Source organism: Branchiostoma belcheri, unplaced genomic scaffold (genome assembly GCF_001625305.1).
Source record: "Branchiostoma belcheri isolate BF01 breed outbred unplaced genomic scaffold, Haploidv18h27 scaffold6, whole genome shotgun sequence".
NCBI classification, from domain to species: Eukaryota; Metazoa; Chordata; class Leptocardii; order Amphioxiformes; family Branchiostomatidae; genus Branchiostoma; species Branchiostoma belcheri.
Window position 1 is genome coordinate 3,922,242 of NW_017804242.1, and position 15,571 is coordinate 3,937,812.

A 15,571-nucleotide genomic window follows, 5' to 3' on the forward strand; every position below is an offset into this window, starting at 1 on the left:
ATGTCTTCATTAAATATGGAAATCATTCCTTAAACTAAACTTTTCTGGATATTTTTCAGGAGGAGCAGGCAACAACAGCCCCCTGAGCCGCCCCATGCAGCGTAAGCTGGTCACGCTGGTGAACTGTCAGCTGGTGGAGGACGAGGGCCGCGCCCGTGCGATGAGAGCGGCGCGATCTCTGGGGGAGCGGACGGTGACGGAGCTGATTCTGCAGCACCAGAACCCGCAGCAGCTGTCTCAGAACCTGTGGGCGGCCGTCAGGGCCAGGGGCTGCCAGTTCCTCGGCCCAGGTATGTGTCTTTCTTGTTTACTTACTTCCTCTTTCGAGTCTTTGTCTCTTTGGGAGACACAAGGCCGTGACTTCTGGACCCATCCTGCGTCATTGTCTGAGCGGGTTGCCATGGACACCAGTTCAAACAAAGCCGTAAAAATAAACACTGTTCTCTTCCACATGGTTTCAGGTCTTCCTCTTCTTCTTTTCCCATGATCTGGCGACTTTAGATATTTTTAGTCAGCCATTATTTATTCCTTGTCCAAGATATTGCAACCATCTGCTGGTAAAAGTGGTATAAAAGTTGAAGTGGTCCTCTATTTCCACATCCAGTTTTGTATGTGTCTACTCCATGGTGAAAATTTTATTACTTCATTTCAGGAAATCATACATGTACATTAGGTATCAACTTTGTGTTAAATCATCTTGAATTAAGATCAGATTGGTTGAATTCAGCTCATCTGTGATTATGTCTATTGCAGATTTTTTGAAGTCCTAGCCTTGCAAACTCTGTAAATTGCATAAATCTTGTAGAAGAACCCTCCAGCTTGTCCTGCCAGCTTGCTACATAATTTATTCCAACACAAATTATGATGACCAGCCTCGGGAGGTCTATCCTACCAAAAACAATATGCATTGCTTTTGTGAAGGTGAACAAAATTACTAACTGCTATGTCTCTCTTCTGTAGCCATGCAGGAGGAAACGTTGAAGCTGATCTTGTTGGCTCTGGAGGATGGCTCAGCCTTGTCCAGGAAGGTGCTGGTGATGTTTGTTGTCCAGAGACTGGAGAAACAGTTCTCCCAAGCCTCCAAGACAAGCATCGGCCACGTGGTCCAACTCCTGTACAGGGCCTCCTGCTTCAAGGTGTACAAGAGAGACGGAGACTCTTCACTCATGGAACTCAAGGAAGAGGTATTAAACTTAGACTTTTCACATCTTCTTCAGTTCAGGTTTAGTATCACGATTCACATATAGCAGAGTATGGAAATTACTTATTTCAACCCCTGTTTAGTACATGTGCTAAGTATCTACATCTGATACTAGCTCAGACAAAAATAACAATAAAGAGAAACCAAAGAAGTACAAAATGCACTGCTGTACAAATCATAACAAATCAGCCAAATAAAATTGAAAACTACATCAAAGACTAGAGGTCGGAGATCTCATGCCTTCGTCAGTGACGTACTGAACCCCCACGAAGCCCATACTTGCACTTGACTTCGGCCTCAACAACGGTAATCTGCCTACCAAAAATCATGGATGTCAAATCATGCCATCAAGAGTTATTCCGCTAAATCCCCAGTCACCCACAATAAGGCCGACTGATTCCATAGTCCTTCTGATAAAAGCAATAAGACATTTATTCTCTCTCCCTAGTTCCGTACATATGACGGCCTGAGAAGAGAACACGATGCTCAGATTGTACAGATCGCCATGGAGGCAGGACTGAGGATATCTCCTGAGCAGTGGTCCTCTCTACTGTACGGAGACACGGCACACAAGTCACACATGCAGTCCATCATAGACAAGGTAACCACTCTTCTTTCTGAGTGCAGAAACACTCTGATTCTGATCAAACTGACTAAAAGTTTGTATTTCTGTTTATGTGCCATGGGCTCCCGTGGAAATCAGCCCTTTCTGAATGCATGGACTACCAATATGCTCCCAAGATTGATAAAAAAATAAAGTATAAGCTAAGAGCTTTTGAACATCGTTGTATACAAATTATGAAAATTAAGGTCATAATTTGCCTATGTATAGTTGCAAAGGTATGCAGTCATGGAACTCTAGCACACACATTTCCCTTATGTGTACAGTGCAAAAATTGGTATGTCACATCAAGTTCGTATGTCATGTCGAGTTTCCTAAATTCTTGCGAACATGTAGAAGGAAGATGAATTATAAACTTTGCGTAGCATGCATCGATGATGCACGTTAGATTCTAGCAATAAAAGGATTCAAAATATGGCACTGTAATCCAGACGGAGCATAAATCCCATCATACTACATGTACTACTACCATTTACGCCGCCATCTTGACTCTCCACAGTTGCAGACGCCGGCTTCGTTCTCCCAGAGCGTGAACGAGCTGGTCATCGCCCTGCAGCGGTCTGGCGACCCCGCCAGCCTGTCCCGCCTGCGCCCGTACTTCGACGAGCTGGCCAAGATCGACCCCAGCCCTGACGGGGAGACTCCGCTGTGGGACGACACCAGGAAGGGCATGCAGGCCGTCAAACTGGTGGTGCAGGGAGTGGTGGACTTCATCCAGAACTACTGTGGCAACAGGAAGGGAGAATCTGCACAGGTCAGCAACTACTTACTGTTTGTCTTTGACTTTAGTCAAGTTGCAACAGCAATACACAATGAAGCACTAGGCATCAAATTCAGCTAATTACAAAACATGTAATACAAAAGTAAATCTGTTTGTGTAAGGATATATATTTATGAATTTATTATGACTATAGTTAAACTTCAACGTTACAGGGCAATTATAAACAGTTACAATGTTTTATGCTATTCTAGTTAAGCCTGCCTGGGGACCTGTAGAATCTGGTCTTCTTATAAAAAAAATCAGCAGAATAACTGTACAAGACAAAGACACCAATGTCGAAGTTCATGTTCTTAAATATTATACATAGATAATTATATAATATAAATATATATATATAAATATACTAACCATGACATATTGTACAAGATGTACAAAAGGGAACATCACACACTTCATGTACATATGTAGCCTGCTAAGACAAGGTTTGAATTATTTGTGATAACTGTGTGGACTAGAATATGATGACAGTGTGTTGAATTTCTCTATACCATTTTCTGTAGGTCACGAGTGGGAAATACAAGACCAGCATGTGTCGGGACCTGAACAGAAATGGGACAGGCTGCCCCCGTGGCGTCAACTGTACGTTTGCACACTCTGATGAGGAAATGTACAGGTAGGGGATCAACATGAGTGTTTGTCTTGCTTGCGGTAGGTCGTGAGTTTGATTCCCAGCCAAGTCATACCACAAACTTTAAAAATGGTACATACTGCTTTCTCTGCTGAACAACTTTTGGGAAAAGTTATGGTACTTAAACACAGCCCCCTGACACCCTGCTGTAGTGATTGCACAACTGTGTGGCCCAAGAGCTGTTGAACCATAGATGGGTGCTGCCCTATGTACCTTCTCATGCGGGAAGGATTAAGCTTTTTTAACTTTATCTTCAATTATCAGTAAGCTTTTGGAAAGTGTGGTATATAGTTACGTGTTGAAAAGTGTTCATTGCAAAACATTTTTTTTGCATTCTGTTCTGCTTAGGTACCGTGCAAGGAATAGAAAAGCTGTGGAGAAAGGGAACACGAAGGATGTCCCTGTCTATAAGGGGGAAGTGAAGAAAGGTAGCCCCCTTGTCGCCAAGGGGACAGCCTCTCCCCCTTCACCACCACCCCCAGGCCTGGTCTCAAGGTCAACTGTCTCAGACCACAGTTCCAAGTAAGTCACAGTGGTGTGAGACCTCTTTCTGTCAGATACACAAAAGTAGGGCTGTGTGCCACAAATAAGCATATAATTAGTGTAACTTTATATAGGTACAGTATCGGTTTGTAGTGATTAGATTGTTAGTAAGCACAGGGCTTGAAATACTGGGTGTATGTGCATCTTAGTGCACCCAAATTTGGAGCTGTGCAACCAATTTTTATCTGTGGGTGCACCAGTGCACCCAAATATTTCCATAGGTTTACGTATGTAAAGATATCAAATGTATATTAGTATACAGCATGTCCTTAACATCTAAGTGTCAGAAAAATAAGAAAATCATTGTTTTAGTACTTTTCTTTAGAAATGAAGCATAATTAGTTTTTGCTGACATTCTACTTATTTTATCTTATATTGTGCACCCAAAAATTTTTTGTGCACCCAATTTTTTAAGTTGGGTGCACCAGTGCACCTATTCCCAAAAATGAATTTTGAGTCCTGAAGCACTTTGTGCAAAATTAGCATGTAGAACCTTGTCTAACAGTTTGTATTCCCTGCTCCTTACCAGTGGGCTTGTCCCGAGGGAGTCTACAGACATGCCGTCATCTCAGTCCCCACCGTCTTCCTACAGCAGACAGCCTGCCTACCCTCCCAGGGTCTCCTCCATGGAGCAGTACCCTCACCAGCCACCAGGGGGCACCATGAGACAGCCTCTACCCGCAGACATGCCACCTCCTGAACGTAAGTATTGCTCTCATTTCTTTCCTTTGGCTTTGCAACTCCTTTGTATTTTATATATAAAAAAAAAGAATATTGGAATTAAATTTGAAAATACGGAAAATTTGCATGACTCCATGTTCACATTTTTAGCAATTAGATTTGCAAATTTTAATTGGATGACTCTTGAATAGTGGGAAAAATTGAACCCATGACCTTTGCATTAAATGTTGCACTAGGAACGTTTTTTAAAAGTGAACATGCTACTTGACATGACATGGCTCGACGATCAAATGCTAATGTAGAAAAAATATCTTAACGTCCTATCACTAGGCTTGCAGCATGTTATGTTTACCTTTGCAGAAGAAAAACATTGTTTTTAACCTTCTTCCTGCTGTGTAACTCCATTACTGATATAAATCTGGTGCCAAACAGCTACCTAAGCAGGCTGCAGGTTAAAACCAGCCTGCAGTCTGCTCTTCTTGGGGGTGTTACCAACGTCTAGTATTCCCGCGTAAGTTACCAACCTCTAACGGTCAAGGTTGGACGTGATTGGCTGGTAACTTACGCCGGGGGCGTGTGTGATTATGACTGAAGGTGTGCTGCCTGTTTCCTTGTTTTCGCTACCTGGTTTGATCAGCGTGAACCTGTGAGAATGTTGATATGAGTCAGTGTTTACATATGAAGGTGTGCAAAATGGGTGTTGGTTTGAAGCATGCAGGGGTTAAAATTACCTTTCTGTATTCTACATGTCCTGGATGTCCTTATGAAATGTTTTGTTTCAACTTGAAATGCAAGCAACATGGCTATATGCAAGATAAGACAAGCGATTCCCCTAACATATTAATGTTTTCCTTGGTGCCAATAGTACGCCAAGAAAGCATACATTACACTGTGCCATGTTTCAAAATGTGGGATGGCGATGCAACACACCATTATCCAAGTTATCATGAGAAATTGATCAACCATCTACTCTAAAGTCTCGAAAGCAAATTAAATCTCAGGGAATCGCTGGATGCGTCAACATGTTTGACTTTCATGGCAAAATTGGTGCATCACATTTTTTTTGCTTCTAAATTGTCATGACGACAAGAAATATGGCTACATCCAGGACATGCATGGATGAAAAATTTATTGTAAAGCTCTAAAGTAAGACAGTTGTTTTGTTAAGATGAAACTTTGCAGTTTCTACAATGGTAATTTCAACCCCTTATGTGTCTGAGAGATAGAGAGAGGGAAAGAGAAAGAGAGACTGATTGTGAGTTCCAGGTGATGGCCACTATCGCTGGGTGAATGACTTTGTTGTGAGGTTGGGGACTTGTGTTTTCTATCTAACCATAGCAGGGCTTGAAATGCTAATTTCTACATACCTGCACTGGTTCAGGTAACATTGAAAATTACCTGCACCAGACAATTTTTACCTGTACCACTCAGCGTTTAGGAGGTATGGATCATACGTCAAACAGAAAACATTGTCATTATTTCTTTTATACTAAATAGGTAGTAACATTCAATGCAGCAAATAAGAATCTGCATACTCCTACATGTACATGACACATAAACCCAGTACATGGACCAGTGCAGGTTAGGTGCAGGTAGACATCAGAAATATCTGCACAGCTCCAATTTTACCTGCACTAACCTGCATATGTAAATAGTATTTCCAGCCCTGCACAGGTTTGGTTGAAAACATAAGAATGGAAGTATCCTCAAGCATGTTTGTATGGATGTTGTGATGACAAGTCTTTACCTCTGAAGTCTGAAGATGGAACCAATTTTTTGGCTTGATTTAATGGAATCTGCAGTAGATATGTTACTACTTCAAGATATGAGAATTATCATTTTTGGAACCACTGAAATAAGAATTTGCAAAGGAATGATATGCTTACGAAAATAATTGAATGCTACCAAATGAAGTTTATTAGGTCAGTAAATTTGGCTTGATGAAAACCCTGTATGTGTTGCCTTATCTCAGAGTCAGAATCCAAATTGTTCATTAGTCTTGCAGATGATACACTGTAGCATACAATAGAGAAAGTAATTCCTAATTGAAGAGTTTCCTATTTGGAAAGTTTCCACTGAAAGAAAAATGTACGTGTTTCTTCAAATTTTGAGGGACACAATCAGATGTATTACACTACTATGGAATTCAGGACATGTTGTACATTATGATTATATGTAGGCTGGCTTTGTGCATTTTGAAACATCGTATTTCATTTGACTGCGTTTTCAAGACTATTTGGTCCAAAAGCATTGTATATTAGATGATATTGGCAGTGTTAGGGTTAAGATGAACCAGTTTATCAAGGCAGGCAGAAGAGAAGTACAGTGTACATGTATATACAGTCAAACTTGTCTAAGACGACCACCAAGGGGACTGAGGAAAAGTGGTCTTCTCAGGCAAGTGGCTACAAAAAGCACAAGAAAAAGACAAAAAGACAAAAGTGGCTACAAAAAGACAAGACAGAGAAAAAGAAAACCGCTGCAAAATTTCCACTCATTTTACAGTAGGCTGCCCAATTGATCAATTGATCCCAATTGATCCAAAGTTTGATTGTGGCAAACTGGTCAATTCTCGCTGCTTATCATCAAAAAAAATTTCCGCCACACATTGAAAATGGTGCGGTTGTCATAAGCAGAGTTTGGGCCATGTGCAGTTGCGATTGTGTTGGACAAGTCCCTTAATGCTTACGTCTGTGGAAAAAATCTGGACAAAGAAAAAGCTTATAGAGTTGGTATCTTGGGCAAGTTTGACTCTATATATACAGAACTGAAAGCTGAGGACAGACAGGGGAAGTACAGTGTGTGTATGTAAGTGGTTCCAGCATGTTCATTGTGGGGTTGTTTTGCAGAAGGTCCAACATACATGGTGGAAACTGTGCAAGTGCAGATGGTGCCCGTGGAGACAGGTTATCCTGGGGTTGTCAGTAAGTTCCAGTGCGCTGCTTACCTACTCGTACCAATACCTTCACTTGTACCAATCAATTTTAAGGTAGCACCCGAGAGCATGTGAGACGTAAGCTTTGCTAGGTGGGCAGGTAGGTACCACCGGTTTTCTGTTAATCTCAATGCGTAACACCACTGTGGTTTTTTCTTTGGTATGGTACTATTAAAAATTCCTCCTTTTTCCAGCTGTGTGAATGTTGAGTGATGAGAGGGTAGTATATTTTAGCCGTATTATTTTGGTAAGTATGGTTGTGACGTGACATGTGACACTTCTTTCCTTAGGGAATGTGTTTGAAGTGAAATGAGACCGAGAGTTCTCTTTGGATCAGATGATCTCGCCCAAAGTCTCAGGAAGCAAATGGAATGGCGTGCGCGTAGACAAACGAGAGAGTAACTGTGGCGCGTTTTCTCGCTTTTGTCTATTCCAGGTGGATATTACCCACCGCAACACCATCCACAGTACATAACACAGCAGCCACCACCTCCGATGACCCCGCCATACTCGGCGCAATACCCTCCACCGACGTCGTATCGTCCGCAAGAACCGGTCCCGCCGCCACCGATGCCCTACCGTACGTACGTACAGGACAGCTACGGGACGGGAGTGTACCCCCCGCCACCGCCGCCCAGCCAGTACCCCCCTCAGCAGTACCCCCCTCCCATGGATAGGGGAGTGTGGCCTCGCTACCCTGTTCGGGAGGACGTGAGAGTCCCCACCAGAGGAGGGTATGCGGGGTATGATGGCATGGTCCACCCCTATCCAGGGCCATACCAGGGCAGCATGCAGCAGCCAACGGTAAGGCTCAAGTGTGTTAGATATCTTAAAACCTTTGTTGCGTCCCAGTCTCATTACAAGTTAGCAATAGAATTTCAAGTTCAAGTTCTGAAGGTTTTGCTGACATTTATAGACATAACTAGTCTATTTTGTTTGTGTTGCCTCTTAGTTCTGTTTCCTCACCCATTTATCTACTAACAGAATCTACAGAACCAGAGTCTGGAAGATCTCCAGCGCAGACGTGAGGAGCTCCTGGCCCAGCTGAACCACCCGGCCCACTGCATGCCTGTGGCTCGCTCCCCCTCCCCCTCCCCTTACAGCTCCCCTGCCCACACACCCCCCTCCACTCTCAACTCCAAAGCCACGCCCTTCTTCCCGCGGAAGCCCGACTACGCCAACGGGACGGAGAAGGAGGGCGAGGTTCAGGCGGACGGCGCGGGCCAGACCAAGGAGTACAGCCCGTGGTCGAGCGGCGTCCTGATCCAGACTAAAGACGTCATGCCGCACACCGCCACGCCCTCGTCCTCGTCTACGGTGGTCGTCTCCAGCTCGCAGTCCTCGCACAGCAGGAACTACCTGACGGAGAGCTCGCTGGTGACGGAAATCCGCCGCCTCTCGGACGAGGCACTCGCCCAGGTCCTGGTACGGGAGGACCTCAACTACCTGCGTGGGAAGGACCAGCCGGGGTACCTCATCCGTCAGGAGGTGCAGCGTCGCACGCTCGAGCGCGCCAAGGAGCTGGAGGACGACCTGATCCCGTTCTCCAGCACGCCGATCGTGTCTAAATACGGGCCCATCTCCCGCACGGCCAGGGCCATGATACGGAACACTGGACCGTACCAATCCAACGCCATCGCGGGGAACACCAGCACCGTGTCCGTCAAGTCAACGGAGAACATGATACAGTCCACACACGAGCGAGTCCACAGCCCCACAGACCCAGAAGAACAAGACGGCAGGTACAACAAGAAGCCGGCGGTGGAAATGTACCGTGGAGTGTGGAACATCACCGACAGGTAAGGCTCGGGTCGTCATGCCAAGCATTTTGACTTCTTTGCCGGTTTGTTTCGTCACCAGTCCTGGTTTGCCTTTTGATTTCAACACTTGCTGTGAATCAATCTTTTGACCTGTCTCGGCCTTGTGTATGTTTCAGAGAGGATCCGTCCCAAAACACTAGGTTAGTTCACTCTCCCTCCCTCTTGCATGGGCCCAGGAAGGGATGGTAGTCCAGGTAAAACTCTTGCCATGGCAGTCCCAGGTCCTCTGGAGGCAGTGGACAGGTTCTGAACCTCCACAAAACATCAGACACGTTCTTACTGGTAGTGAGAACCCCTGTGTAGGTTACTGACAAACTAAAAAAGTCCCTGTTTTGTTTTCTTTGTTCTCGTATGCATTTAAATCGAAATGCTGAACCCACGGATAAAGTTTAAGCACACAGTTACATTTGCTAATTAGTTTAAGTTTTGATTGGCGTTATTTTCCATACTTGCTCTGATGTGAAGTGACTGTCATGTTGTATCTTGTTGCCACATTTCCCGGCAGCTGACTTTAATCAGTGTTGTTACAGCAATCAACACAACGCTGTAGCTTGTTTTGTGACTTTTATGTATTTTACCCAATAGTTGACCATGTACAATACCCGAGTGGAATCAATTCCAACTTTTGAAGATAACTGAATTGCAAGCTTGCCTGGTCACCATCCTTACCTGGTTAAAGGGAAAACTGGTTTTATTGGGAGAAGGCAACCCTGTTCAGTCCAAATTAGGGACAAGATATAGCAGACACAATACTGTACTTAAGTTTTATCTATTCAGTTATTAGATCAGGGTAAAAATCGTTTAACAGTAATTGATCTTTCCAGTCAACATTTCGCAACAGCTTCGACTTTCAAATTTTGATAAGGCACAGTTACATGTACCTGTAAGATAACTTGTGTTCATATTCGTAGATGATTACTAGACTAAGTACAAAGCAGATTTGGTCAGGATTGATGTATTGGTGATTATTTTTCTTTGTACTAGTCACTACTAGTATGTTATAGTGAAATATTGCAGTTATGGTTTGATAACGTGCCAAGCTGGTGTATCTGGCAATGCTTCTACCAGTAAGGAAAATATTCTGATCTTGAGCTTGTCATGTACTTCTAGAAGCATATTTAACAAGTGCAGAAATGACTTTTTTGGAAAATGACATGTATTTTTTCCCCTTTAGAATCAATAATCTGCCGAGCGTGCCGGTGTCGACGTCGCGTGCCTCGGGGACGTCCACGGTGGAGCGGGAGCAGTTGAAGCTGGAGCTTCGACAGATCAACAACCAGATCAACTCCCACCACCAACAGCAGCAGATCCAGGTCAGTTACCTCCGTTAAAAATGGAGGTATTGTTTTTGGTATGTCTGTGTATGTCCGTATGTGTGTCTGTGCTTCTGCATGGCACTTAGGTCAGGTCAAATATGGTTTCTTCAATCTGTTCCAGAGGGAAAAAGTAATTAATCACATCTACATCAGTTTTCACACGTGTTTTTCATTACATGACCTCCTTGACAGCTGACAACTTGTTTAACCTGTTTGACATGTCTGTTACAGGAGGCTAAGAACGCCATGTTGCTGAAACGTGAGCAGGACGCGCTGGCGTGGGTGAAGAGCAGCGTGTCGGACAGACAGCTTGACGACGACCAGCGTCTGGCGTACGAGCTGCAGCGGATCGAACTGGGCATTCGGGAGAAGGAGAGAGAGCTTCAGAATCAGAGGGTAGGAACTGACAGAGACAGAAGGATTTTGAATTCTACCATTCAAATTCAAAAGCATTCCTGCTAAATTACAGTATAAAACTACAGCAGCAAAATACTTGTAGCTTTGTAGTACTAATTGTAGTTTTTTTACATGTTCTGGATCAAAAGTTCAGCTTTCTATGTTTTCTTAACCTTTCTTTTCCTTTTCTCCCCTCAGTGGAAGACCAAGCCCAGGAGCCAGGACGACACTGCCAGCGACTTTGAGATTGCTCGCCAGTTGCAGGAGTTTGAGAACGGTCACCGGCCCAAGCCAGGCCCTGAGGCCACAGAAAGGAGCAGACACGTCGCCAAAGTTGACCTGGTCAGTCCAACTTACGCCATTTTTCCCTCTTCTTAATTCAACTACAGTCAAACCACTTCTGCATAAGGTCCATTGCATAAAAACTAAAACATGAAAACTTAAAATATCTTAGTTTGGCCCATGTTTTGTCTCTGACTTCTCCACAAACAAAAACCTACATTTAACTGTCAAGTTTCATGTTTCTGTTCTTATTGAAGAAGTTCAGAACATGTTAATTTCTTTAACTGTTCATGTACAGGTACAGGTCTGGACCTCAACTTGTGTGCCTATACCTATATGTCGTAATGTTCAGGTATACAGCTCAACCCTAAACCTCCAACATCCATCCTTTGACAAGGAGCTTCACTCTTAAATTGAGAGGATGGAAAGAAATTTCAAGCTGAAGAAAGCCCAGTTATGTTGTCACGTCTTTTTAGATATTAGATTGACCTGCAGTTCCTCTCAGACCTCACAGGAGGCGAATGACTACCGCGTGGCTCTGGAGGCCCAGAAGGCGGAGGAGCTGTCGGAGATTGAGTACCAGGTCCGGCGCGACGCTGAGCGCAAGCAGCGCCTGGCGCAAGAACGGGAGCGGATGGACCAGGAAGAACGAGACCGCCGTCTGGCCGAGCAACTGGTGTACAGCGAGGTGGGTAGGGGGGGTGTATAAAATCTAACATTCAAAATTATAACACGACAAATGAGAAAAACTGCTGATAAATAAAAAAGTAATATTCTGTCAACCTTGACAGACAAAATCAACAAAAATCTTGGGTAAAAAGATAAAGACGTCCAAAGGATCACTGGCAACCACTTTCAACCCCACAAATTTGCCTTTCAAAATGCAGGAAATGCAGAGTTTTTGAAGGCTTGAAAATCCAACATTTCTGACCCCCTAGCGCCTTTGGTGGTCCCCCCAGATAAAATCATGAACCCGGACTGACAGAAAAAATTTGGAGCTATCTAGAGCCCTGACTCAAATGTTAAAGTGTACTTGATATGACAGATTCAGAGGACCTGGAACATGAGAAAAAAACAACTAAAATTGCTGATTAAAAACATGAGGTTGCACCCACCTCGAAGAATTTCATTGTTTTCTTAGACATAAAAGCGTAGCTGATACAATTTTACGATAAGATGAAGAGGACCACCTTCTTACAGGTTGGTTACCAGCACCAGGCAGGTGAGAGAACCTCGTACGCCAGCGCGGTGGCGGACAGAAGGGTGCGGGCAAACGTCGTACACGGGGCCGTACGCGACCTGCAACTGGCGCCCAGGATCTCCACCGGCCAGGACACCCTAGTGACTACCTCCGTGGGCCGAGCCAAGCCCTGCACGCTACCAACCAATGTGGTGGAGGACAGTGGTGTAGGGGTGCACTAGAGTAGTTACTGTAAGGTTATGCAGTCCTGGAGTAGTGGGTCAGGCTCTTTTCCTCACACAGCCACAGAGATTCTTTACTGTCTGATATAAGGACATTGTCAGAACGTACTGCGCCTGCACGTAACCCATAATTTAGGCAGAATGTCTCATTTAAGGTCATATTTGCATATTTTAAGGATGACATCCCCTCAATAGTTCTCAAATGTTGTGTCAAAAAAGATATCTGCAAAGGGCAGAATTTTAATGCAACATAGAACAAAAAACATGAAAAATCCAGGTTTCGCACAGGCACAGTACGTTCTTCCGGTAAACCAATACCAGGTGTTATTTATGTACCAAAGTGTCAGGTAAAAAATCCATGGTTATGTGAAAGGAATTTTTAGCTGTTTATCTTAAATCCTTGCTGTGTGCTCGGACAGTGGTTGTAAAAAAAGGTATAGTGTGATATTAGGTTAAGACTGCACATGTACATATCAAGCACTTACATTCAAGACAGACCATTGTAAGGAATGTTTGCTTTGGTTAAGTGGATGTAAGCATATTTTTCATAAACCAGAACTTCTTAACTACCTATGCCAAAACTTGTAGAAGTTGTAAGAAAGCCTGCTTCCTTCTTGATGGCACTATACTATAGCCTTGCCTGGATATTCTTAAAAAGAAAAATGGAACATTTTCTAAAGCTGTTAAACAGTCATTGAATGTAGGAAGTAAGATGCTTCTGACTTGAAAATCTGCTGTGCGTTATGTTTCCAAAGGAAGAGCCTTGCACGTGCATGTATAACCATTGAAGGTGTGAAAATGTATCTTGAATTTGTTTCTAATGATAATGCAAGCTTACGAAAGTAGCATGGTGATCTGTCAATGAAGGTTAGACATCCAGGTATTGACAAAACAGTTACTCAAGCAACTAGATTTCTAATTCTAACCAGTTGCTTGAGTAACTGTGTATACATGTAGCATGGTGATCCTGCTTAAAGTTAATATTCATGCTGTCAAGTAGTTAAAATCTGCCTTATTCTCTTTGTAAACTTGTTCACATTTTTGTCTTGAACTAATGTAATCTTGAAATGAGGTTAATTTTCAGTGCTGTGGTATAGGGAATGTACAAAATTGTATGGTGTATTGGATGCTTTGTCTGCCATGTTTTACATTGTCCCTTGCTTCCCTTCAAAACTTGAAAGCTAGACCAAGCAGAATTTTTGCCCATTTTTGAAAGATAATAAGAAAGTACCATTTTCGTATGTTCTTGTATTGAAAAATTTGATGTAGACATGATGTGGCATAATGATCTAACATTAGTAACAAGAAAGTGTAGCCATTTTTCTAGCAAGTATTTTAAGATATTTCTTGGAAAATTATTGGCTCATTACTTGTTTGACTGTTATTGATATGTGTGTTGTTTTGCAGTGCAGTTATGTCATCAAAAATGGGTACAAATTGTGTTTAAAAATGCTTTAGATAGCTTCATATTAACAGGAAAAGAAAATGGCAGAAACTTATCGGTTGAATTGACAATGCATGCTCCATAGCTAGCTGCCTTGATACCTCATGTATAAACATGCCATTACTACTGATCAAACTAATCAAACTGTATAAGAAATAAGAGCTTTTAAAAAGTTACCGCTTATATAAGTGCCCTCTTTATATCGGCACCAATCTTTGGCTTTCTTTTGGGAAGTATTCACAATTATACTGCGTTTGTGTCAGGGATGCTTACATGGGCCTGAAAAGATGTGCTTTTTTTCTAGTAGCTACAGTTTCGTGTCTTTATCATTCATGTGATGACCACTAGAAGACAAAGAAGGCCACACCGACATTTTCAAGTTTTAGGACAACCTAAAAACAGGAGTCTGGGAGAAAAAATTGAATCTGACTATGTACAAAAATTGAATCTGACTATGTACTGTATGCGTGTGTGGTAAAAAATTTTCTCTCAAGCTCTGTTTACTCTCTGATTTTCCTTTCTAAATCTGATTACCAAAAGAAATTTGAATCGTTGTGGCCTTAGAAACTGACTGTACAGAATAGAAACTGTACAGGTATGTAAATGCACACAGTTTTCGATTTCAGGAAGACCCTCATGTAAGCATCGTATTAACTCTGTGCATGGCACACTAGTGTAAGGTTGTTGAAGATAAGTGTACAATAAAGGGTGATTTGTATGACGCACTTGACTTCGGTATGCTTTATTTTGTATGTTTGCCCAATTATATGGCCCCTGTGATGTTATAAAGATTTATTAGCCATAGCCTTATACAGGTATTGGAGCGATGACATTTTTTATTTTTGGGTGAGCGCTGATATGTGACTTTTTTAAGTTAAGGAGTAAGCTTCTGCGAGCAAGGCCCTCCCAAGTGGGGTTGTGTGGCGTAGCGGCAGAGTACTCGACTCGGAACCAAGAGGTCCTGGGTTTGAGTCCTGATATGCCACTGATCTTCTGCCCTTGGGAAAGGCACTTTACACGACTTTCCTCGCTGAAAATGAGCATTGTCCTGTTCTGTATTAGTCCTATGTGTTTGTGACTGCATAAAATAAGTTGATATAACTTGAGTGTGCCGTCAACATGTCCAGTCATGACATGTTGGGATAAAAAAAGGCTTTCTCATTAAAAAGAAACCACTCTAGCTGCTCTGCTCATAGAAGCAAATGCAGCCCTGCTAAAAGTCTGTGAAGGAGGCTAGCTTAGCCAAGTGTTGAGTTTATATGATTAAAAAGAACACCTTTGACCTCATTAGTTCCCCCAATAAAATGCCGCAAACAACTGTATTTTCCTCGTGCAAACAGAATGAAACCTTCGCCACAGGACACCCTTTGTTCCTGCTCCAAACCTGCACGTTTCATGGCTATTTGAAGTATAAACGTTGCTAGAACACCTGGTTGCCATGCCAACGGTGACGCGGGCGGGAATGACCGATAGCATGGCATTGTGTGGACTCATAAAAGA

The 15,571-nt window shown here is 43.0% G+C and overlaps 1 protein-coding gene across 3 annotated transcripts in view; it reads left to right on the top strand.

The window, feature by feature from the left end:
• LOC109482448 (roquin-1-like) overlaps window positions 1-14,502 on the top strand; it is an 18,592-nt gene extending 4,090 nt beyond the window's left edge. Inside the window, exons 4-18 of one of the 3 annotated variants that reach the window (XM_019785152.1) lie at window positions 961-1,184; window positions 1,650-1,802; window positions 2,323-2,577; window positions 3,105-3,217; window positions 3,581-3,754; window positions 4,305-4,477; window positions 7,306-7,380; window positions 7,828-8,195; window positions 8,376-9,190; window positions 9,328-9,351; window positions 10,386-10,524; window positions 10,759-10,923; window positions 11,122-11,265; window positions 11,711-11,893; window positions 12,406-14,502. In XM_019785152.1, coding sequence (XP_019640711.1) covers window positions 961-1,184; window positions 1,650-1,802; window positions 2,323-2,577; window positions 3,105-3,217; window positions 3,581-3,754; window positions 4,305-4,477; window positions 7,306-7,380; window positions 7,828-8,195; window positions 8,376-9,190; window positions 9,328-9,351; window positions 10,386-10,524; window positions 10,759-10,923; window positions 11,122-11,265; window positions 11,711-11,893; window positions 12,406-12,627 — 3,227 coding nt within the window. In that variant the 3' untranslated portion in view covers window positions 12,628-14,502. The remainder of the gene's footprint in view (window positions 1-960; window positions 1,185-1,649; window positions 1,803-2,322; window positions 2,578-3,104; window positions 3,218-3,580; window positions 3,755-4,304; window positions 4,478-7,305; window positions 7,381-7,827; window positions 8,196-8,375; window positions 9,191-9,327; window positions 9,352-10,385; window positions 10,525-10,758; window positions 10,924-11,121; window positions 11,266-11,710; window positions 11,894-12,405) is intronic. The other 2 variants (XM_019785153.1, XM_019785154.1) reach the window with 2 other exon arrangements.
• Window positions 14,503-15,571: the final 1,069 nt, after the last annotated feature.